Source organism: Hippocampus bargibanti, linkage group LG18 (assembly GCF_051943395.1).
Source record: "Hippocampus bargibanti isolate YZ-2025 linkage group LG18, ASM5194339v1, whole genome shotgun sequence".
In the NCBI taxonomy this organism is placed as follows: Eukaryota; Metazoa; Chordata; class Actinopteri; order Syngnathiformes; family Syngnathidae; genus Hippocampus; species Hippocampus bargibanti.
Genome location: NC_142751.1, coordinates 8,322,047 through 8,347,940, shown reverse-complemented (window position 1 = coordinate 8,347,940; position 25,894 = coordinate 8,322,047). Strand labels below are relative to the sequence as shown.

General features: G+C 39.8%; 1 protein-coding gene across 2 annotated transcripts in view; it reads right to left on the bottom strand.

Annotated features, from left to right (window-relative positions):
* Nucleotides 1-3,979: 3,979 nt before the first annotated feature.
* Nucleotides 3,980-25,894, bottom strand: part of nacc2 (NACC family member 2) — a 52,617-nt gene continuing 30,702 nt past the window's right edge. The window contains exons 1-7 of one of the 2 annotated variants that reach the window (XM_089020366.1): nt 21,167-21,675; nt 18,421-18,589; nt 16,390-17,157; nt 14,437-14,613; nt 13,238-13,343; nt 12,975-13,072; nt 3,980-11,533 (exon numbers count right to left, since the gene is read on the bottom strand). In XM_089020366.1, coding sequence (XP_088876492.1) covers nt 10,995-11,533; nt 12,975-13,072; nt 13,238-13,343; nt 14,437-14,613; nt 16,390-17,157; nt 18,421-18,532 — 1,800 coding nt within the window. In that variant the 5' untranslated portion in view covers nt 18,533-18,589; nt 21,167-21,675 and the 3' untranslated portion in view covers nt 3,980-10,994. Of the gene's footprint in view, nt 11,534-12,974; nt 13,073-13,237; nt 13,344-14,436; nt 14,614-16,389; nt 17,158-18,420; nt 18,590-21,166; nt 21,676-25,894 lie in introns of those variants that run through there. The other variant, XM_089020365.1, reaches the window with a different exon arrangement.

The following is a 25,894-nucleotide window of genomic DNA, read 5'->3' as shown; positions in this document are numbered from 1 at the left end:
TACTTCTCCCCCCGCCCCCTTCGGTGAAGCCGCACGTGATTGGTCAAAATCTTTGGTAAAAGACGGGACACACACACACACACACTGGGGAATATTCAGTACAATATACTGTACTGTATTGAGATGGGTATTTGTTTTTGTACTTTATTTGATTTTTTTGTTGTACTCCACGTTTTATGTTCATAAGAATATAAATAAAGCCATATACATTTATAAAATGGTATATTGTATGTTTTTTCAGCCTTTCGTTTTACAAATAATTTGGCACTATTTTTGGAAGTCAATTAATTTAAGCAACAAAAAAACTGAGGATCAATTTGGGAGCCTAGAGAGCTGGCTCTTTTTGGTGAGCCGATGCAAAAGAACCGGCTCTCTAAAAAAAGAGCTCATTAATTCCCATCACTCATTGGTTGAGTCGTATGACAGATGCAAAGCAAGTGGTCAATCGTGCCATTTCAGAGGAGCGACGTCGACGTCACAGCGACGGTCGGACAAACAACCGATACCAGAGCTGTTTTTTTTCTCCCTGTCGACACAGGCTTGCAAATATTAAAAAAATATTTAACATGATTATTAAACGTTATTCCGAAATGTATGAACAGGTGCTTCTCTCTGTCAAACAGTCGAGACGTGTCCAATCAGCGTGTTTCCATGTGTGAGCCGGTGTGTGTGTGTTCGTGCGCGTGTGTGTAGTAGTGGTTGCTTCTCACATGTACAGTATATATACAGTAGTCTCGTTATATCAATATTATCGGGAGTTGGAAAAAATATCGATATAACCGGACTATCGATATATCCGATCCTGCGTCGTACTGCATTAAAAGGGGGCAATAAATGGGGGATCTTTGATATGGCATGTAATTTTCTCCTTGAGTTCATGGATTGTGTATCTACCATGCTTTTGTACTGTAGTGAAGTGAAAAATAAACTTATACATGAAATAAAAACGTCATTTATTATTTTCATCACGCACTCTTGCAATCGTGACTCTGAGTAGCACTCTACATTGTTCTATACACACGAGAGAAACCACGAACGCCAGCATGTACATAATGTATGAAAAACAGTGATGATTGCAAGCGATAAAGATATCTGGATACAACAAAATTAAATAAATGTATGGAAAACAAACACTGCAACGTTTACATTACTGACGATAAAGTATTCTGCGGCACGTCAAACTCTTTCGCGATGGAGGATTTGCTCCTTGTTGGATTCTCCTCAACAGCCACTATTGCCGTCCGAGGTCACAATTCTTATGTTTCCCCATGGTTGAAATTGGTGTTGAACAGTTGTATACTGTATAAGAAGACTACAGTATGTTTCGGATGCTATTGCAGCTCTGCTACACTGTGCAAGACATGAAAGCTGGTCAAGTGACCAACGGTGTGACCGATACAGATCTAACCAATGGTGGCACTGTATAGAAACCCTCAAGCAAATAATCGATTCAGCTTAAACTGCTTTTTTATCGTTATAAGCATAGAAAAATGGCTGGTGGGAGATGAAAAGGGCGCCATAGTAACCGGATTATCGTAATAACCCGGTATCGTACTAAACGGAACTAATTATACTTAGAAGACTAGAAATTTATCGGGAAATGAAAATCATAATATGCAGTACTATCAATATAACCGATATCGATATAACGAGACTTTACTGTACCTGCAATGTCCATACACATTGGATTGGATTGGATTGGATATGCCTTTATTAGTCTCACAGTGGAGAAATTTACATTTCACAGCAGCAAAGTGATGAAAGGAATGGAAGTAGAAAAACGAAATACATGAGCTGCTGGAAAGGCAGCCACTCTCGCGGCGCCGTCTTGAAGTCAAAAGAACAAAAAAAAAAACAAACAAAAAAAAAAAAAAACTCACACACACACACACACACACACACACACACACATTACGTATCACATTACGTATATATACACACAAACACACGCACATTTTATATATATACATACGGGACACATGCATACATTAGAGAGAGGGAGAGAGATACACATTGACAAAGAAATTCAGATTGTGTCAATTAAAGACGTTTTATTCGAAAGCAGATTTTTCTGTATTGCATTGAAATAAATGAGTAATCTTGGACTACACAATTGGTGATAGGACACACCATGATGGGAATGAACTGTCCATTTTTCAAATGTTTTTGAAAATGCAGCATCAATGGCAACGTGCATATATATATATATATATATATATATATATATATATATATATATATATATATATATATATATATATATATATATATATATATATATATATATATATAATATATATATATATATATATATATATATATATTGATGCTGCTGTAGTCAGAAGGCGCAAAGACATTTTCATTATTTTCAAAGTGTAAAAGCAACATTGAACATGTCCCATTCGAGATAAGGTCCGAGCTGGCTGATCAAGAAAGTCCATGATTAAAATGTGGAGTTGCATGATAAATGTCTTTTTTTTTTCTCTCTCGCTCTTTGTGTTGAGGTCAGCCAAGTTGAACTTTCATAAGTCCTGGTCCAAAGTACCAAGTAATCAGTTCCAAGAATCGGTCCTTTTAATAATTTTCGCATCCATCCCAAATGTTACATCAGCAAAATAGGATGAAGACTAGGCAAAAAAGCGAGAGCACAGCAGTTCACGTCGCGGCCTCTCAGAATGCATCCACGCACCATGATTGTCAGCGCTCGGAACACATGGCTTTAAAAAAGGTGCAATGTTCTCATTTTTCCATCACACTTTCATGTTTTTTTTAATTTTTTTCACTCAAAGCAGGATTTCCCAGACAGACTTGGAGGCAGGGGGGGGGGGGGGTGAAGTTGCTCAATTATTTTTTTTTCGGCAGGGTTTTATCAATTTCCAACATGGAATACCATTGCATATTAACACATTGAATGTCATTTGTTTAGAAGCAAACACAAAAAGAGGATTGGCTAAATATGAGCCCCAGGCACCAACATTGTAAAACCTTTCTACGTGTTTCAGAGACTAAAATATACAGGAGAGTAGCTCTTAAACCCGGAGTTCTCCCAACAAAACTACTCACATTGTGGTTGATGAAAAAAAAACCCAAAAAGACAGATTAGGTTGGTTTAGGCCTGTTCATCATGACCCAACTTTATGGGTTCAATAAATAAGCCAAAAAGTTCTGTCAGCTCCATTCTAACGTGTATAGGGTTATTTTTAATCCAACTATTCTCGGGTTGCGTAAATATCCAAACAAACATTCGGGAATTTTGCAACCCCAAGGTAAGGTATTGACTGTTCTCTGAATCATGAAAGTGTTACGAATAGTTCAATGATCATCAACAGACGAAACACAGGGTTGCCCAAACAGAGGATATGGGAACCAAAATTAAAAAAACAAAACAAATTACCGGTATGAAAACTATCCTACATGAAATGAGGTGCTATTCAATATTTATTGTTTGAAAGGCTTACATGGGAAGACGCACATCTCGAGCGGTTTGGGAAATCCTGCCGGAAATCACTCTAAAGTGCTGGTTCAAGGACAAATACATACACATTCAAACATTTTAGTGCATTTTCTTTCTTTTTTTCCCCCTCCAAAGTCTGCTGAAGGTTCAAATGCACCACCAAGGGAGTTTTTCAACATATATTCCCTGCGCCCTCTCTCCGCTGTACACAAAAACATTCACCAAAAAAAGTGTTTGCTGCGACTAGAAAAGAAGAATAAGAAGTACTATCGAAGCCAGCCTGCTGCAACACTTCACAGTCTTGTGTTGAAAGTAGCATTAATATATGGTGCATAAAAAGGTACGAGAGGTTTCATTGGGTTTGCTTTGAACGGCATGCGTTGAGATGGTACAAGGGCTCCCTCGTTTTGCACAACAGTGTTTTTTTTTTAAGCCTTATACTGGCTGCCCTTTTGTTTTACGTTAACCATGACTGAGTGATTTGAAGTTATCAGAAGGGTAGAAGGAGGGACATGAGCACTTGAGTGGAGAGGATTTTTATTTATTTATTCTGGATTTATTATTATTATTATTTTTTTGGTCTTGTCTTTCAGTCAGTCCAAAGTTTGTCGGGACATTCTTGGATTAGCGTGAAAATAAAAGTGAGGAAATGTGACTTAATATTTTTTTTTAAGGGGGCTCTCAACTGGGTGCCACTTTACAATACTGTACATGCATAAATGTGGGTTATTACTTTGCTGAGGTTTCAAGACAAAATTAAAAAAAAAAAGATATTTTGTTTTGTTTTTTATACGAGGGATGGACTACGATCATGCACTTAGCAATCAGATGTATAACAAAAATAATGTTTTAAATATAAGTGGATGCACAATCTCAATAGATTTTCATTGTTCAATGAACGTATAAAAGATTCACACTCCACACTGAACAACAAAAGGTTTGAAGCAAACATTTTTTTCCTTTCAGGTGCAAAGGGCTCTCTTACATAAAAATAGCCATTCAAGTACAGCACAAAACTGCTGAACAAGTTGAATATGAGTGTAATAACTTTTTGTACATTTTTTTTTAAACAAAATTCAATTCATTCAGAATATTATTGAGGTACTACCGAGGTCTTACATGTCATCCCCCCCCCCAAAAAAAAAAAATTGACCTAACATTGGCCAGGGTCAGACCCATTGTTGAGGAACTTTGATGTCTGACATCTAGTGGAGACTGGTGGTATTACAACTTCAAGTTGCACCAGCTGATTTACATATTCGCAAATCCCCTGCCACCAGTGGTCCATCCCTGTTTTGAAATGGAAATTACAATGATTTTATCCACATGACAAAAACAGACTACAGTAAAGTCTCGTTATATCGATATCGGATATATCGATAGTCCCGGTTATATCGATATTTTTTCGGACTCTCTTGAATATCGATATAACGAGACTTTACTGTAGTTTGATTTTTCGTAAATAGTTTTTGTATTGTTGACCACACTTTTAGGTTATATTCTACCCTTAAAAAATCATAATTTTTATATTGGGTCAAAAAACATTTTAGAGATCAGGTTCACCAGAAATACAGCTTTAGTTCAAAAAACATTAAAATAAAGGGAAACAATGCATTTAATTCAGTCATACAGTCTTGGTGCACATCATTGACGCCCACACAGTCACAGTCTAAGGCACAGCTTGACACCCCTTTACCACAGTGTAGCATTTCCATAGCATTTCCATTGTTTTTTTTTCTCTCCTATATCCATCATTTTGTTTTAGCGCCCACTTCAATAACGAGTGGTGTACAAAAACGCACTCAACTAATCGATAATAATGCCTCATTTTCAATTTCTGGAAGCCATACTATTAAAAAAAAGATTAATCATTGCAATTATTAATAGGCAATTAATTTCCAGTGAACTTGAATATTTCCTCAAACAGTGGCCTAAGGTGTAAATTTACTTCAGGGTTTCAAAAGAAATGCATCAATGGAGTACTGTTTTGTATCATGGAATGTGTGTGTGTGTGTGTGTGTGTGTGTGTGTGTGTGTGTGTGTGTGTGTGTGTGCCAAATGAATGGAGCAAACTGTCAGATTCTTTTATCTATTTTTTTTCTCTATTGGTGCAGTTCATACAAAAGATAGACAGAACAAAAAGGTCCTTGAATGGAAGGGCATGAAGAAGACCCAGCAATTTTTTGGGGGACATTTTGAGGTAGCAGTAGAGCTCTAATAGGCCAGATGCGCATTAAAGTGTTAAAACCCTTTTTACACTGCCCGAGACAGCCAACTTCCATTTTCTTTTTTTCTCCCCCATTTTAAATTCAGTATAAACAGAATTAACCAGGGGGCGGGGGGTTCCAGAACCAGGCAATGTTGTTGTAACGGAAGTAGTACCAGATCAATAATCGCTAAGGTGGGACGGAACTTGCATTTAAAATCTCTATACGGCTTGTAAAACCATACATATACTTTGATTGACTTCTTTATTCAGTAGGAACAAAGAAAAATTGGAAATTACGATGTGTCTGTAAAGCCCTAGTTACTGTATGCTGCCTGTAAAAGATGGATTATTATTATTATTTTTTTTTTTTTCAATTTCTTTGTTCAATATAAAGGTAACCAGCATGGAATCAGGAAGCGGAAATCAATCTGGCAATTTTGTGCTTTTGGAGGTAGTAGAGGCATAATAGAGGCATAAGTGGGTGGTAGAAGCTGTTTGTGTTACAAAAAATCGTTTACACCCCATGTAAAAGTTATGTCTTGTCCTTTTTCATGTTTCGTTCGGATGGGGACAAAACTAAGTTTGGTTCTGAAATAGTCCACCATCAGAGGTAATATGAGATTCCTAAGGGTAGCAGAGATTGCCACTAAAAGCAGACCCCGTTTGTTGTTTGTTCTCTGTATAAATGGAATCCACCACGGGGAGGGAGGTCAAAGGTTAACTCAGCTTTTTTTTTTTTTTATCTAAAGAGGTAGTTTCAGACATTAACAACACGTATTAAAAGCTTCCATTTGTACACCTTTTGGCTGAGTTGCTGTTCTGTAAAAACGGCACCAATATCAAATGCAAAGGTGTGGGGGGGGTGACGTTGGCCTGTGTATGTTTCCATTTCTTTGTTTGGTCTGCAACTTGGAACAGACCGGGTGGGGGAGGGGGTTATCCAGTAGTAAGACAAGCGAGGCAGGAAGTCAACTGTATAGAAGAGTATTACCCAACGTCTGGGCAGAGGTGTGAAATTTAACACGACACTCGTATTTGGGTTATTATTTTTATTCCTGGAAGGTGCCTGTGCACCCGGTGACTGAGTCAACTTAGAGGGGAGGCCATTATTTGAGGAAGTATTCAGCCGCATGTCAAATTAGGCTATGGCAGAGAAAAAGGTCATTCATCTCAGTCATTCAATCGATGAAGTGAAGCTAATATTGCTGAAATAAACCCATTTTTAATGTCATACTTTTATGGATGCGACGTCCTTATTAACTCATTCATTGCTATTTTTTAATTTATTCGGGAATTGAAAAGCATAACGTGGAGCACCATTCACAAATTTGTTTGGCTTTTAGTTTTTCTTACGGACCGATAAAGAGCTGGTCAAACCTCTGGCAATGTTTTTCCCGACCACGAGGGGGCAGCATTTGCTATTTGTACAGCTTCCCCCATTTTAAGCTCAGATAACTCCAGACACATAGAACTAAGGAATTAACTCGTTTTCTGATGAAATAAGAAAATCTAATGTTTGTTACGCTGCATTGAATGTTGATGTAGTCCTAAAACTCAAAATTCTGTGGGTTCTGCAATTTAAGTGAAAATGACAAAAAATCCTGGCACTGGAGTGAACACATTTTTGCACATCGTCTGGCAGTGAATGAGTTTGTTTTTTTTAATATAAATATTGTAATTGCATGAAATGTTAATTTTGTTGTTGTTAGCTGTAAGCTATATGAAAGCTTAATGGCATTCTAATTACAAATTTCACATTTTCAAATCAATGACTTTAGATTTTCCAAGATATTCACATTTATTGAACATACTTTTATGTGTTAAAGGAGAAGCAACTCGCTCAAATGTTATCAAGTGGGTGAAGGCTGACGTTTACCCCTATTGGAAGACCGTTTAGGATCATTTGTTAAAAGCAGAGCTAACGTTTACATTCATCCTAGCATCTCAGCCATTCTAGTCTATGCTAGCCCTGTTGTGACTTGTAAATGAGAAGAAAAAAACTAAAAGAAGACACTGTAAACATTTCCATTACTACCATTAGTGCAATTACAACCTCGCACTGCCTGTGCAGGACTATCTTAAAGCTTGTCTTCTAATAACCTTTCAATTGGCACATGTTTTTGGAACAACCACAAACATATTTGTAGGATTACAATAGTTTTTTGCATGGAGGGGGTTGTTAGTGTTGTCTTTTAAACACTTGATTCTCTATTTTTTGGGGGGCCTGGGGGGTAAATGATAATTTCACACAAAATGGGGACATGTCATACAACAGTCGAGAATTAGACAACTTAGAAATAGAAAACTACACGCGTACAACAAATAATAGCGCTTAATTTGATATTGCCCTCCTTTTAGAAAACACTAATTCCAGCGGGACAATATTTTCAGTCTGGGATTCAGTCACATCTTTCGGAAAATGATTGAAGTCTTTGAAGAGTGCAAATGCGCTAAGATAGTTGCGTTGTTGATAATCAAGCCACCCTTTGCCACGCAATAGGATGGAAGGAGGACCATGTGGGATGTGAAGGTAAAACAGGGCTTTGCTCGGCGGCGCGCGCAGTTGATTGTGTCAAACACAAGTCACATTCGGGTCACACCCTCGTGACAACACAGAACGCGCCGAGGTCAGAGCTTGTAAGAAAATACAATTAAAAATTATTCCAAAAAAAGGCATTCTGAATGATGATGCTCGCAGTTTCTCGAGAGATCGGTTGTTAATCATTCATCTTTAGTATTTGTGCATGCAATTGACATTTAGTGCATGGTCTTTTTACCCCAAGACAAGATTATTTTGTACTACAAAAAGCATTTTTGCGGTGCGTAGATATTTTCTTTTTTTTCTCGTTGCGTTGTCTAGCATTTATACTGCGTGTGTGCGCGTGTGGTAAAGAAGCGCGGTCCAAGAGCAGACGTAGTCATCGTCACATGGATAAACAAACCAGCAATGCATGGTTGTATCCCACCCAATGATAGCATACACATTTCAATAAAGTGCCATAATATCATTTTTGCTCGATATAAGGTGCTGTTCAAAACGCGTACAATTTCACCTTGATCATAATAGAAGCGTGAACCGGGATTCCCTCTCCAAAAAAGTTGGGAAATTTCCGACCATGAAGTGAAATTGCAATTTTTTTCGCACAGTGAGATCCAAACAAAATGGTGGCCTGTGTTGTGAACACATACAAAACGTGATATCTCACAACTATCTATGACATGAGATGTTGACATCTCAAGTATTGTCACAAGTACAAAACCTCTCTGAAATGGTCCAAGGAGACTTGTAGTCACTGTTTTCCGCTTTAAAAAGAGTGGAAAGAGAAAAATTGGATTCAACCATTTTGGTTAAATTCAAGATTATAAGTACTATTGACTCGCAAAATGTGACCAAAGCACAACATGAGCACAAAAAAAAAACAAATAATGCAAACATCTAACAAAGACAAACACAACATTTGGCCAATGTTGAGCTATCAAAGTACTGTGAGTAAGAACAGTTGTTTTGCACACAAAAAACACGGTCTGTAAACCGCTAACTGAAATGAATGAATGAAATGCTGAACGCTCAAGCATTAACTCATTCACTGCCATTCATGAATTTATTCTGGAATTGAAAGTATGCCGTGGAGCGCCATTCCCAAATGTGTTCGTTTTTTTTTTTCATGCTTGGATGCCGATAAAGCGATGGCCATGGCCTTTGGCAATGTATTTTTTTCCACAAGGGGGCAGAATTTCCTTTTTATCAATGTTTGCACTTTGTCCCAGCTTCAGCAGTTGTTAAAGCAGATATAAACCAACGTGTACCACCGGTATATATTGCATTGTAATTTGGACAGTCGCCCTCATTTCAAGCTCATATAACCCCAGACCCATATAATTTAGGAATTAACTCTTTTTCTGACGAAAGAAGAGAGTCTTAGGTTTCTGATTTGAATGTTAATATAGTCCTAAAACTCAATAATCTGTGGGTCCTAGAATTTGAGTGAAAATGACAAAAACCTTGATACTGGAGTGGACACATGTTTGCACACTGTCTGGCAGTGAATGAGTTAAAGCTGCACATTTTTAGGTTATCTGAGTAAAATTGTGAGGAGGATTTCACGCACAAAAACATTGCAGACGAACACAAAAACATACGTTGTACTTTTGTGCAATGTCGGGATCTCAAGTGTTATTTCAAATGTAAACACCATCGAATGTAAACTGCCATCAATGTGCACAAATGGTTTCAGAGGAAAAATCCTAAATTTATACTTAACTCATTCATTGCCATTCACGGATTTATTCGGGAATTAAAAATATGACGCAGAGCGCCATTCCGAATTTGTTCGAGTTTTGTTTTTGCTTGTTTGGGTGCCGGATAAAGCGCTGGCCAGACCTCTGGCAATGTTTTTTCCCCTCTAAAAGGGCGGAGCATTTGCCTTTTTTCCATGTTAGCGCTTTGTTACAGCTTCAGGTGTTGTTCAAGTGCCATATAAACCAATATATATATATCTTGCATTGTATTTTGGACATGATGCACTCATTTTAAGATCATATAACTCCAGACCCATATAATTTAGGAATTAATTCTTTTTTTTTCTGATGAAAGAAAATAGTCTAAGGTATTTTTAACGCTGTATTGAATGTTTATGTAGTCCTAAAACTCAATATTCTGTGGGTCCTGGAATTCAAGTGACAATGACAAAAACCACTGGCGTGGACACATTTTTGCACAGTGAATTAGTTGAATACTTATTTGCCATGTCATTGGTTTATGATGATACTAGTGTAGTGTGTTCTATCCAAGATAAATTATTGGTGTGTTCGACATACTTGGCCAATAAAGATGATTCTGATTCAATATGAGTCAAATCACACACAAAACTCTCCAAGCTTTTTGGCTCATGTTGAAAATGTGAAAGTGACATGAGAAAAATAATATGATAAATTCAATAGAGGAAGCAGTAAAATAGGTTTTCTCCTTGAGAAGAACATTTAATGGTGTGGGTATTTCATTTCTCGCTACTCAATAATTTATTTGTAGAAAAAAAATCTCTTCACGCCGGTCACGTTATTATTTGTCAAGGTGAAATTCTGAGGAATACTTGAAAGGCTTGGAAGAGTGACTTATTTTGATGCCTGCGTCTGCTCGGAGCGCTTTTTTGGACGTCAACAATGGTGTCGCTGCATAAAAGCGCCTCTGTGCGTGTACACTTGTGGCAAATTCCCCCGGTGTACGATCACAGGCTTTTTTTTTTAATCTTGCACCGCAGAGGAAGCACAGAAAAAGAAGAAAGATGGCAACAAGCAAAAGGTTAAGAAGAATTTCACGACACAAGACGACATTCACTGTCCGTTCACTCTCAGACCTTGTCCGAAAGCTTCTTGCTCGGTCGGCGCGTCGCCGCCGCAAGCGGACGCCTCGCCGCCGTTGGAGATCAAATTGGCGGACGCGTCAACGGCCTCCAAGCCGGAGCCGTCCTCCTCATCTCCCTCGCGGTCTTCCTGGACCCCTGCGCTTTCCGCCTCGGATGGTGGCGCCGCCGCCGCCGAGACGGGGCTGCTGTCGGCCAGCGCGGCATGAGTCCTCTGGGGGTCCTTACGCTCGGGATACAACCTCTGCTCGAAGCTCTTGAAATCAGCCTCGAAGGGGAGCGCCACCTGTGGCGGGTTGGCTCCCAGGCCCAGGTTGAGGCTCACGGGCACTGGGGCGGCGGCGGCGGCCATGGCCATCCCGGCGCGGTATACCTCCATGCCGTCGGGCAGCATGGACTTGATTTTGGGCAGCCAGCGCTTGCGGACGCGCCGTGCGTTGGTGCACATGTCAGCAGCAATCACATTCATTTCGCTCTCCTTGAAGTTGGGGTTGAAGTTTTGACAGTAGACTGCAACACAGAAAAAGATCCAATCACGTTGTCGCTGCACTACCTGAACACCTGAACCCGTTGATTTTTTTTACGGGTAATTAAATAAGCACTGAAGTCATTATTCTGTTAAAAATTGCATCATTAAATATTTACATTGAATTCATTAAAATAATTCCCCATTGTGGGACTATTAAAGGCATTCTGATTCTGATAAAAACTAAAAATTTAGCTACATTTTGTTATTTTGATCTAAAATTACTATTCATGAATTAAAATAGAATACCAATAATTATTTCAATAATTATTGGAATCCTATTTTACATAGTATATAACAATATACAGTATCACAATAGCATAACGATAATTTTTCAGCATTTTTTGCAACGGCATTCATCAAGGAAGATACTCTGCTGAGCAGTTGCGCCTTTTTGGCAGCGCGAATATGCCATCACTGTTTTTGATTCGGGAGGAATGTCAGTGCCATTTGACTGTCATCACTGGACAGCTCTGGGCCGTATGTGGAACTGTCTCGGCTTGGAATTGAAGTGGATTTACGTGGGAGAGGAGATGTGACAACGTCTTTTCATCAATTGATGCTACCATTTTGTGTTTGCTTTCAACATTTAGCTTGTAACAGACACAGTGCACATTTCACGTCGTTGATCCACTGATGAAAAGGACGCTTTGATCCTCTCCTCTTTCATCTAGAACTTCTTCATACAACAAAGAGGGTGCAGAATGTCTTTTGTGTTGTGTCACATTATTTATTTAGTTTTTTTGTTATTGTAGTTTTGACTTCAAGACGGCGCCACGAGAGAGGCTGCCTTTACAGCAGCTCCTGTATTTCGTTTTTCTACTTCTTCCTTTCCTTCCCTCTTCCTTCCATCACTTTGCTGCTGTGAAATGTAAATTTCTCCACTGTGAGACTAATAAAGGCTAATCCGATCCAATAAATACGTATAATTGACTATGTAAAAGTAAATATTTCTGAATATATTACAATTGCAGCACACTTGGGAAGATAAGTGGCTCAGATCGAAGATGGGATGGATACACTCCACTTTTAAAAAGATTTAATGAGTGTATAATAACCCCGATAACACCCTTGTGTGTCCTACATACTTGGCAATAAAGATGATTCTGATTCTGATTCTGATTCTGATAATATTTCGTATCTGATAATAATCCGCATGATTAGATAGTGAATAGAAGTATTGCATTTTTATTTCCCTCAAAAGGTCAGATGATTACTTTTCCTTTTGATAACATTTATGAAAGCAACCTTTCATAAAATGTTTACTAGGCTTTTCACATGAATTCATGCTTCCAATCATTTTCATCAAATTGACTTTTGATGACGACACCATGTGAGATAATGGCCCCTTTGTTTTTGAGAAAGTGACACCAATCTAGCAGAGAAAAGTGTGTCAAGTGTACTTTTTTTTTGGTAAAGACTCACGTTTGACAGCGTTGAGGACCCTGCTGTCCAGGGGTTTCCTGCTCGGGTCACTGGTGGAGGAGCGAATACCAGTCCCGCAGCTGTTCGCTAAAGTGTTTCTGCAATGCACAACAGTCGCCACCAAGGGGCAGAGTCCAACACACAGTCACAGTCAGTACAAACAGTATAAAACAACATGAACACAGATGGAGTGTCAAGTTTTTTTTCTCTGTTCCCTCGAGTGTGACTTTTACAAGACAAAAGAAGTGATCATAATATCTTACCGATCAAAGAATGTCGCTAACAGACGCCGCAGCAAGACCTTGTGTTTGATTCCGGCGCAAAGATGACAATTCATCAGCTGACCTCGAGTCATGAAGACCTGTGTGCCTGGTTGATGATGAAGAAAAACGTCAAAAGATGCAAAAACAGGTCATTTCATCAAGCGTTTTGTTTTCTCATCAGGCAATTGTGTCTTTGAGGTGCAATTCATTGTGTTGCATTTATTTCCCGGCGTACTACAAAAGACCTTTGTTTAGGAAATGCATGCAAAATGCATTTCCTCTGAGAATTCTCGTCACATTTCTGTCAAAAAAAGCACGATGAGTGTGATTTATTGAGATGTTACACACTTATGGCCCAGGGTAGGGACATTCATTCCACAAATACTTTGACAAGGTCAATTTTGATTATAATAATAATACCTTATATTTTAAGCGCCTTTCAAAGCTCTCAAGGACACTTTACAGTCATAGACAAGCATAGGTACTATACTAAATAAAATGTAATCACAAATACAATGCAATAAATAAAATACAATTATAAACACAAACAAGAGAGAAAGCTACACAGAAAATGCTTAATCTGTAAAGATGGCAATAATGACCAACAGCCGAGTTATGAAAATCATTTCCTGTGGTGAGAAGCAGCAATAAATAAATAAATTAAAATAAATTACAATACATACAATGGAATAATTAAAAAATAAAATGAAATAAAACAAAATAAAAATAAAATAAAATAAAATCCCTTCATCAATCCATTTTTTCAGACCGCTAAATCTCCATTAGGGTCGCGAGAGTGCTGGAGCCAATGCCAGCTGTCTTCGGGCACTATGCAAGGGACAACCTGAATCGGTTGGCAGCCAATCGCAGGGCGCACAGAGAACAACAACCATATGCAAACACAGTGGCACTGAGGGACAATTTGGAGTGTTCAATCAGAGCCTGCCACGCATGTTTTTAGAATGTGTGAGGGAACCGGAGGACCCAGAGAAAACCCACGCAGGCCCGGGGAGAACATGAAAACGCCGCAGAGGGAGGCCGGATCGGGTTTTAAACTCACAACCTCTGCACTGTGAAGTTGGCGTGCTAACATCTTGACTACCAAGCCGCCGAAAATAAAATAAAATAAAATAAAACTCCTTACAATAGCTTCTAATCACAGCCACACAGTTAGCGTGCACATGTTTCGCAGTGCCTACCAACAACCAGTTCCAGCTTCTCCCCGGGGTCTCCCTCGGTGTAGAGTTTGGGGTGACATCGGTAGCCAATCTGGCTGATGAGGCTGGCGGGTAAAGCCACCAAGTCCCGACGGATAAGTACACAGTTGCGGTTCTCCAAGGCAAGTGGCACGGCCGCCATCTCGGGCTTGTCCGGCACTGAGGAAGAGTGACACGGGAGTATAAAATGTGTTTATACTGCTACTTTTCCAAGAAATGTAGCAGACAGGATTTAGAAAATGTTAAATATCGGAAGACAAAATGTGTCGATGACCAGCTAATACTGCACGGCCCCCGCAAAAAAATCTCTGAGCTTTGAGGTGATGTCGACCTCCAGTCTTTCTGCAAGTCATGCTCATTTTTTCTTAGAAATTTGGCAAGACATTAAATGCATTCCCTGCATCGGGCATGGGCCAAAAGTCAACAAGAGAAAAACATATTGCACTCAGCCAAAGCCCACACAGACTGTATACTAATGAATGTGTCTTATTAGCAACTGATGGATGACGCACGAGCTGAGTCTTTGGGAAATAAATGTGAGACTAACTTGTGCTGAAACATAGCTAACAGTGGAGAACAAACTGCGGGAAACGTTTTTGCAGCAACCAAACATATATAAAGCTAACATGTAAGTGTCAGGGTTCAAACGTGTGAATATTTAAGCATAGCGGAAACCTTGCTAATAGCGATCATCAAACAGCTAAATGTGGTTTTAAATAAGCTAGCAGTGGATGACAACCCAGTTGCATTTTGTGAATTAAAGACAGTTAATAGATTGCAACGGTCGGTTCGCTAATAGAGATCATATAATTCTAAAACACGGGTGTCAAAGTCAAGGCCCGGGGGCCAAATGTGGCCCAACACATCATTTTGTTCGGCCCGCGAAACCAAATCAAACTTGTGAAATTCCACAAAGTCTGAGCCCAAATTTCAAATTGTCCCATGTAAACCACAATAGCAGTCCTTATTTTTTTTACTTAAATTTGAAAACTAGTTATTCATTAATTTGTTGTGGGCTGTATTTGTAATATGTGGAAATAATTAAACATTCTAAAGGCTTCTCCAAATTAATAATGGCCCCCGGGAGGAAATTGTAACAACAGTATTTTCCGATGTATAAAGCGCACCCAAAAGCCTTCAAGATGACCCTGCGCCTTATAAGTAGTTGCGCCTTATATGTGAAGTAATTTTGAGCCACAACAGGTCTCGCAACTACTGTCAAAAGGCACCGACTCAATTTCCCACTGTTGTAGTGCGTAACCCTAGCCTCTACTGTAGTGCCTTATAATGTGGTGTGTGCCTTATATTTGGAAAACATTTATATTATTTATATATTATATTTGGAAAACATTTTTCATTCATTGAAGGTGCACCTTATAGTCGGGTGCATGGAAAAAGTTTGAAAATGCACCATTCATTGGGGGTGCACTTTATACTCCGGTTTGCCTTATACACCGGAAAATATGGTACAATATGGCCTGCGGCAAAAAAAAAAAAAAAGTTTCACACCCTTGTTCTAACACATCCATTCACAGTGTCAATATTCAATAAAAGTTGACAACAGCTAGCCGACACCTCACGTAACCTTAAAAAAAAGCTAAAATGTTTTTCTCATAAGTTGCACGCAATTCAGATCTAAAAGCGGACGTTCCAAAAACAGCTATAGGTAATCAGAAAATAATGACAACGGAGTCTTCTCTGGGTTTAATCCACAGTGTACGATAAACCTGGTTGATGACCATTTAAAAAACAAACAAAACAACAAATAAATAAAGAATATACATAACATACGTAGATAACACATAGAAAATATACATAGATAACATACATACACACACACACACACACACACACACACACACACACACACACACACACACACACACACACACACACACACACGCACACACACAAAAGTGGGCTAACAATACTCACCGCCATAGGGGTTCCCTGGACGGGCATAGAGGTGACTGAAGCTGTCTTCCACCATTCCGTCATAGGGCTCTTCCTCAAATTCCTCATCCTCATTCTGGTACGACGTGGGACTGTCAGTGGTGGGTAAACTGGATTCACCAGGACTTGAACGCTCACCCGTAGCTCCTCCCCCTGCCCCACCTCCCCCGCCGGCACCCAGAAGGTGATAAGGTGGTACACCGGGGATGGTGGTGCCCCCGGCCGTGGTGTAGAAGAGCGAACTGACCCTTGACAGACGATTACTCAGTTCAGAGGAGGAGATTTTGCCTTGCGTGGTCGCGATGCTGAGGGGCGTGGGCTCGCCACTTTCTAGCTTAATCTTACGCGGCGGCATAAGAAGGGACGGGGACCAGCCGGGGTTCGCCAAGAGAGTGGCGACCGCCAGGCCGTTGCCGTTGTTGCACGGACTATGTGGCTCCGAGCCCGTCTCCTCCAAGGTACCGGCAGTCTGTGAATCGCAGTGCGGCGAGTTGGCCTTGAACATTAGGTCCATGCCGCGCTCCACGATGTGCTGGATCTGCAGGTAGCCCGCTGTGTACATGACCACCAGCTGCTCACTCGCCGCCATGGTCAGCTTACCCGTATAGCAGAAGGAGAGGATCTGCTCAAAGCATGCCGGCGTGACTGAGGAGGGCAACTCAAACTGGGTCTTGGTGGACGTGCTGAAGAGGTCACGAAAGTACAGGCTGCTGGCGGCCAGCACTGCCCGGTGGGCTTTGAAAGCTTGGCCTGGAATTAAGAAACAATATAGAGGAAGAGTCCATCAGGATGTCGCAATTCAGCCACAAGGATATGGGGGAAAAAATAATAATAACATGCTGAGATTTTTTGTCAGAAATATATATATATATATATATATATTTTTTTTTTTTAAGTGGAAATATCATGATTTTAAATTTTATAAAATTACATTTTAAAATAACTTATCATTTTTTTGGGGGGCTCAATAAAGAATGCTTATTTGTTATATCCATCTATCTATCTGTCTGTCTGTCTGTATGTATGTATATAACATTTTCAATATCGCATGAATATAATCAAACACTTGACAGTGATGAATTGTGTTGACTGTGTGTTTTGTTTTGAAAAGTACATTCCATCACGAGAAAAATAAATCAGGATGGCAGGAGAATTTAAGTGAAAAGATCGTTCTAAAAATACCAGAATAATGTGTGGTGGGGGTCAAAAACCGCGGATTAATTAATTGCTAAGACTTGTTGGGAATGACCCATTGTGAACAAAATGGATGACACTGTTAAGAATGGACATTTTGTGACTGAATGCAGTTCCATTTTCTTCATAAAGCATTAAAATGTCACCATAAAAATGTATTTGTGAATCTTGACTATAAATGGTATGTCTAGAACAAACATTGGTGAAGTTATGAGAACCCAGTTGCATTTTGCTCATAAAATAACACATAAATAAAGAAACAGGAATTTTGTCGATGGTACGCTCGTGTTGAATGAGGCAATGCTGTGCATATGTGCTGTAAAAGTCGACTGCCGTCTCACAGAGGCTTGAAACAAATAAGCAAACAAACCAAGAATGAATGAATGATAAATAATAATAATAATAATAATAATTATTATTATTATTATTGTTATTATTATTATTATTAAACATTTTATGTCTAAGTGGCTTTCCAAACTGTCAAGGACACTTTACAGTCTCGGGATAAGTTTTTTTCTGCAGGTGATAAACAGACATGTAAATAATAAATAAATAAATAAATAAATAAATACACAGACAAGCAAATAAATATAATAAATAATTACATAATTAAATACAAAAATAAAAACAATACAAAATAAATACATAAACACAAATAAACACATATAAACAAATAAACAAACAAATAAACAGACAAGCAAATAAATATAATAAATAATTAAATACAAAAATTAAAACAATACAAAATAAATACATAAACACAAATAAACACATAAATGAATGAATAAAAGAATGAATGAATGAATGACAATCACACACCTTTGACCAGGATGGAGACATCGCAGTAGTGCCCCAACAAACGCTGCTCATTCAGGGAGCCCAGCACCGTGGCTCCAAAATTCGGAATTTCCACGTGGAGCAGCTGCGACATATTTGGACCAGGAGATTTCTGCTACGCACAGCAGAACACGCCAGTGAGGGGAGCAATCTGTGAACAAACAAAATAAACATAAGGAACACCGTAGTTGACTGGCGATTGGTCAAGGATGGATGTACAGGTACTCCGCCTCTCGCCCAAAGTCAGCAAAATCGACTTCAGCTCGCCCTGCTTCCCTCGAGACGGCAACCTCTCAACAATATGGATGGACGTGCAAGGCGGACGAGGTACGTACAACAGCTTTGTGAAAGGGAGTGGTCGATGCCAACGGATTTGGTCGAGAGAAGCAAGGCCACAAGCGACAAAAGGACGGCTGAAGTCAGTCCACTAAATATACACACAGCCGAGCTGTGTGTATATGAAACCAATGTCAAATGCGTGACTGTATATGACACTTGGACTCCGAGACAGCGTGGCCTCATTCCACGGGTTATCCGTCATGGCCAGAGCACACGGAATCATGAGTATACATTCATGCTCAATTTCCAAGCGGAAGTATTAGAAGTTGACAATTGATGAATTCCAGGGTCACACTTTTGCCATTGGTGGTAAATTAAAGCCAAACAAGACGTTGCGTCACACTTTGGACTGTACAGCAGTAATCGGTGTCAAAGAGGTATGCTCAAGTGATCCACATCTCAACAGATCGGGCAACGTCTTTACATGCCACTAAGGAGCTATGTTTATTTAGCCCGTTAGCGTGTTAGTCTAAGTTGCACAGAGTTCTCGCCACATATGTACGCACCCTTCCAGTGCATTCCCCCCGCCCTCCTCCAAATCAAAGAATCTGGAAGCCATTTATTTATAAAATAGATTTGAAATGACATCAAACGGTTTGGAGATTGTAATTGGTGGTATATCGATGATTCAAACAACATCTGTCAAACTGAAAAGCTCCGGGGGCCAGAAGCGGCTTGGAACCAGCCAATAATGTTTTATGGAGGCCACTTAAAGAAAATCGGGTATCGACTTCATGTTTCTCGCTGAACAAATGCACCAAAAATAACAAATTGCTTTTACTTTACATGACAGGAACACTTTTCTTCCCCAAAATGTGTGTTCTTTTTCAAATGTTTAAAATATTTTTAGATATCCAGTGAAAAGTGGAAAGGTTATTTAGGTGACATTGTTTGTGACTATTTGTACATTTCCAAGTTTTTTCCTGACCGCAAAATAATGAGTAATACTTCGCAATAATTGAATTAGCCTTTATTGGTCTCGCAGTGGAGAAATGTAAGTTTCATAGCAGCAAAGTTATGAAAGTAATAGGAAATGAAAGGAAGAAACAAAGGAGAAAAACAAAATATAGGAGCCGCTGTAAAGGCACCCTCTCTCGCGACGCCATCTTGAATTAAAAAAAAACAACTAAATAAATAATTTGACATAACACAAAAGACACGGATAGTCATTCAATCGTAAGCACTCTGCACCCTCTTTGTTGCATGAAGCAGTTCTAGAGGAAAGAGGAGAGGATCAAAGTGTCCTTTTCACCAGTGGATCAGAGACGTCATGGTGGGACGCACACATCTGCTACAAGCTAAATGTAGAAAGCAAACATAAAGCTGAAGCATCCATTGACAAAAAGAGAATGTCTCACATCTCCTGCCCAACGTTAATCCACTTCAATAATCCACTTCAATTCCAAACCGCGGTAAATTTTGAAATATGCCCTGGTGGTTTTGTATCAAGAGATCACGCCAGTTTAGAGTTTGGACACTTGAAAATTAACAGTTGTTGGAATATATTTACATAAAATGCAACAAATATGAAGGGCTTGGTTGTCAAGCACGACCGCAGTTTAAACTTGGAAGAAGTATGTGATTCAAGACCCAGTTTTTGGTCTTAAAGTTCCTGAGAAATACGCACAGGTCCATCTTGTCACATATGACACCGCAGCTTGAAATCAGACATTTTACAGGATTTTCTCCAAATTGGACGATACGTCTACTATATTTATAAAGTCTTCATTGCTACATATCTGACCACAGTGAGTAGTTTTACGCAACTTGAGGCAAATGGATCACATTTCTATGATATTTTTTTTCCATTACATCTTGTCAGCAATTTTTATGCGTTCGGATTTTACAAGGTGGATTATGGGCTGTGTATTCGCTTTTATATGCATTTGTGGCTCCTTGTCTAGCCTGTTGCCCATGCATGTCCTTGCCAGTCTTTCTCCCCACATGAACTTTGATACCCCCCCTCCCTCATACACTCACACACAGGCATAGTCTCAGACATATACAGTATATACACATAGGTATGTGTGTGTATACGTACATGCATATATACATATGTACATACAAACATATATTCATAGATACATATATACATACATAAATATAAACATATATATATACACATACACACACAGGCACACACATTTACACATTCATACCAGTTTCATTATTGAGCAATGCTGCAGAGCAGTTTCCAGGAATACAAACTGAAAAAAGTCACCGCCTCTCTCACGTACTCCCTCTCATTCCCATGCACCCATACTCGCATGCACTCTGCCTTACTTACATAAAAGTATGCACGCCTAAACGGGCACACACACGCACTCGCTCACAGTACAGGCTGCATAGGGAAATGAGTGTGTATTCTGGCACGTAAGCACCAACTCACCTGGGGAAAGCAGCATATAACAGTGGCATGCACTAATGCGGAGAAATGTGCTCAGACAGTCTTTGCGGGCGACGTGCAAAGAAATCGACGGCTGGCGGACGGATTGGCGGCGGCAAGGTCCCAAAAGCGGAGTTTGATGTGCACTCTTGAAGTGTCACCCCGTGACTACATCCCATTAAAGAAAAAAGAAAGTCTGGGTTCCTGTTCGCTCTGCGGCATGACTGACTTTCCCGTCTCCTATCAGTCTTCTATGTTGGTATTCCATTCTGTGCTGTAAAGACTCTCTCTGCCTGCCAGTCAAAATATTTCTGCTGTTCTCCCATCTCTCCGTCCTCCTCCCCAGGCTGAGATTCAACAAGTGCCAGTGCAGAGAGAAAGACAGTGGGAATGTGTGATATACAGAGGGGGAGAGAGAGGCGGGAGGGAGAGAGAGAGAGGATCAATGATGAAAGGAGTAGGAGGCTCACTTTTGTGTGTGAGTGTGTGTATGCATGCATGCGCCAGATCAATGCAGTATCTATACGTCGCAGGGAGTGAGAGGGAGAGAAAAAAACAGGCTACAGTTATAGACGGGAGTCAGAAAGTGGGCATAGCTGAAGAGGAGAGTCAAGATGGAGGGGGTGGGGTGGTGGAGGGTGCAGAGGGAAGGTGGGGGAGTCGCCGAGACAGACGGAGAGAGTCATTCGAGGACAGTACGAGCAGAGAAAGACAATTAGGTTGAGGCATGTAGCGCCGCTCACCCTTTGGAAGAACCGGCGTCGTTACGCATGGGATCGTTGAAATGACTGTTCATGCAAGAAGGCTACAAGTCAGCGTGGCGCAGCTCGAGCCCTTTCTTGAAAACAGTGAGAAAACCGAGAGTTTGATTCGGTCCTGAACCATGCGCGTAACTCAAAGCAGTCTCACTGCTAACCAAGCAATCAATCAGTTCAACAGATTTCAAGAACGAAACAGTTTATGCTTCATGTCAATGGGCATTGTGATGCGCTATCTTGCATTCTCAACTTGGCCACTAGAGGGCAGACTGATATCCTGTATCAGCATTCTTAGTGTAGAACTCAGAATACGGTGATACCTCGGCTTATGAAGGCTTTAGCTAACGAACTTTTCGCCTTACGAACGTTAAATTCGCGAGAATATAATATTGACATACAAACTATTTTTCGGGAAACACACGGAGCGCCGCAATGCAAGGGAAGCAGCTATTAATGAAGTTTCTAGTGTGTCTGCTTGCATCTGTTGCTGTTGCAATATCACAACTTCTAAGATGTAGAACCCAGAGCTCATTGAAACACTTTATGCAAAAAGCTATCCATTCCATCAAGCCATCAACGACCATCACAAAGGTAAATAAATCGACTTTATTATACAGTAAAGTTTATTTCTTTAATTACAATACCATAACACATTTATTATATATAAAATAAGGTATATTGAGTGTGGTTTTAAGGAAAATTATGTTTTATGGGGATCAGGAATGGATGATTCTCATTTTAATGGTTTCCTATAGGAAATTAATGTTTGGAATACACACTTTTCGGCTTACACACACTATCTGGGAACCAATTAAGTTTGTAAGCAAAGGTATCACTGTAATAATAATAATACTTTTATTTCTAGGCACCTTTCAAAACTCTCAAGGACACTTTACAGAAGACGTAACTTCACTAATGTCAAATTTTAGAGCAAGATTCATGATCAGATTCGGTTATTGCTAATATGATTGTTCCTGGTTGAAATTAATTATTTTTTGGTGGGGCAACAAGAAATATTATCAGGTTATAACATGGTATCTGCTGTAACGGTATGCAGCCAATATGACAGAATAACTTACTGTCGAGTCTATTATTGTAAGTTGGTGGTTTAAGATAAAGTCAATGTTGTTTTGCTGTCAAAAAACAAAAGCAATTTTAGCAAAGCATCATGGTAAAAGATACCAAGCCACTGGTATCAAGGCATGAGCCAGTGAGTCTGAAACACTGCCTAGTGTTCCTTATTACTTCTTTTACACTGACCACCAATTTTGGGGAAATGCAAAGGAAATACAGTACATGTTAATGCTGACAACAGTAGTGACATATTCAGCGAGGCTGACCACAGACGAGGTAGGATGAAAGAGAAACGTCGATGAGGCAAAAGACTGGACATCCAGTGATGAAACTCCCGAAATCCCCGATTGACACATGCGCGTCTCTTGTTACTTCTTGTTACTAAACAATACCAATAATTATGTTGTTCCATTTTAATTTATAACTTAGCCAAAATGTGGATTGGCAAAGTTGTTTGGGGGTGTCTTTGGCGGACATTCTTTTTGGGTTGTTGAAGTTGGCTTGAGTGTTTTGTGTTTTACAGTGAATCATGGAGACCTTTCCAGTGAACACCTACACGCACATGCAGAGAACATTCTGTCAACAAGCCACACGGGGGTTGGATTTATGCTCAAATGTTGACATGATTATGGCTATGCCGCCTTGAATGATGAAGGAGTTGTCGGATTTGTCGAAAGGTTTTTCGCAAAGGACAAGAGAAGGATATTACAAACAGCTCTCCGTAGCCCCTTTTAAATTACACTTTTCCTCAGTCAACGCGGCTTAATCACCAGTTTTAGGGGATTCCATTGTTTACATTTGTCGAGAAAAATAATTGCAAAACTCAAGTCAGTTCAAATGACTTAATGAGAGTTTAAAAAAATATTCCATCAATTGTGTAGTTGACTGTAGATATGAGGTATGAGAAGTTGTGCACCTCCTCCCTGCATTAAAATACAATGACAACCCCTTTTTTCTTTTGATGACACGTGCCAGATAAGAATGTTAAAATGAGTTAAATGGGTGAATGATAGTCATAGTTTGACCCTGCAACAAATTAACTTCCAAAGACTTCCCATGAAATTCCTAAGACTTAGTGTTCTATTGGTTTTATGTTTTGATCTTAACACTGGCCAACTTTTTTTGTGGTAAACACACAGCCCCAGATAAGAACGTTAAAACAATCACCCAGAAGAGTTGATGAACAGTTTGACCTTGAACAGATGTATGGCTTCTTTTTTTATCTCCATCCAAATCCTTTTCCTCCAACCATGACCACTTCAAGGTGTTCCAAAAACTGGTATGTCAGCTAGCCCGTCTACCTGTATGAACATTGCGCTGTAGCTGTACCCGGCGGATCACGAATGAATTAGTTAACAAAAAACGCTATTCAAATAGTCGACATTCAAGGATTAATCTGCCTTTTGTGTGCACACGTGCACCCTTTGTGACTTCCATTCTCGTTGAAATTTTGAAATCTCCGAGATATGTCGAGGTCACGAGAATGCGAATGGAGGGGTGCTACTGTTACAAAAGAACACGTGTACATTCAATGTTGTCAACTCATATCCTGATTAATTTTAGGTAATTTTAGGCTCGAACACAGAAAGACTGTCACTGCCGGCAGCAGGCGCAGTATTCAAGAAGCCACTTTGTGTGCGCTTCTCAACTGACACCTAACCTCTGCAGGCCCTGCCAAGTAGTACATACAAATTCAAGTGATACATTAGTAAAACGTACCCTTCGTTATTTGAATATCACGCCCCTGGACATCCCATGGACATCCCTCCAAGTCCAAGGCGTCCCCTGGTACAAGCACCAACAACCATAAACCAACAGAACGGAGACATTTTAATGGATGACCTTTCCGTGAACTGATACATTTGTAACCTGGCTAACGAGCTCTTCTCATACAGGAGCGTACCAAGTACTCCCTTCCTAACTGTACAAAGTATCCACTAATACTCCCTTTGCCCAAGGCTAGATTTGTTACTCGAGGATGATAGCTTAACAGTCTGGGTCTGTTCACACCAAAGTAAGCCAAGATCCTTGTGGTCACACCTGTTGGCCAACCAAACATACAGCTAATGAAACTTTTAAAAGATGATAGCATTGTGTTTGATTAATGTCCAACAGTTATTTATCCCCAAATTTCCGGACGAATTTTCATGGAAATGTGAAAACCCAGAAATCCGGAGGATTTTCATCATGGTTTTTAGACAGTAGTGTGCCAGACAAGACTGGTATGTTACTTTAAACAGTCCATTGAGGGGGGTTACGATGGCACATGCATGATCAAGAACTTGGACTGGGGTTTTATGCTGTTTCTGCCTTTTATTTTGCCTATAATTTTAGGGTGGCTTGTTCGTGGTTAGGATGCTGGCTTCACAGTGCAGAGATTGTGTGTTCAAGTCCCGCTCTGCCCTCTCTATGATGAGTTTGCTTGTTCTCCCCGGGCCCGCGTGGGTTTTCTACGGGTCCTCCGGTTTCATTCCACATTCCGGTGTATAAGGCGCACCCCAAATGAATGGTGTATTTTCAATGTTTTTTCCATATATAAGGTGCACCGGACTACAAGGTGCACCTTCAATAAATGATAAAAAGTTTTCCAAATGTATAAATCTATAAAACTACCAAATATAAGGCACACCACATGAGGTGCTGCAGTAGAGGCTGGATATCCGCACGACTTCTTCTACAGGGAGGAAATGGAGTCGGTGGAAGTTCACAGTGGTTGCGAGACCTGTTATGGCTCAATATTACTTCACATATAAGGCACACCTGCGTATAAGTCGCAGGGTAATCTTTTGAAGAAAACTAAGGCTTTTGGGTGCATCTTATACACCGGAAAATATGGTAATTTCATCCGTAGATACAAATTGAGACGTCGTCTCGAAAAGACAACTTCACCTTCGTTTAA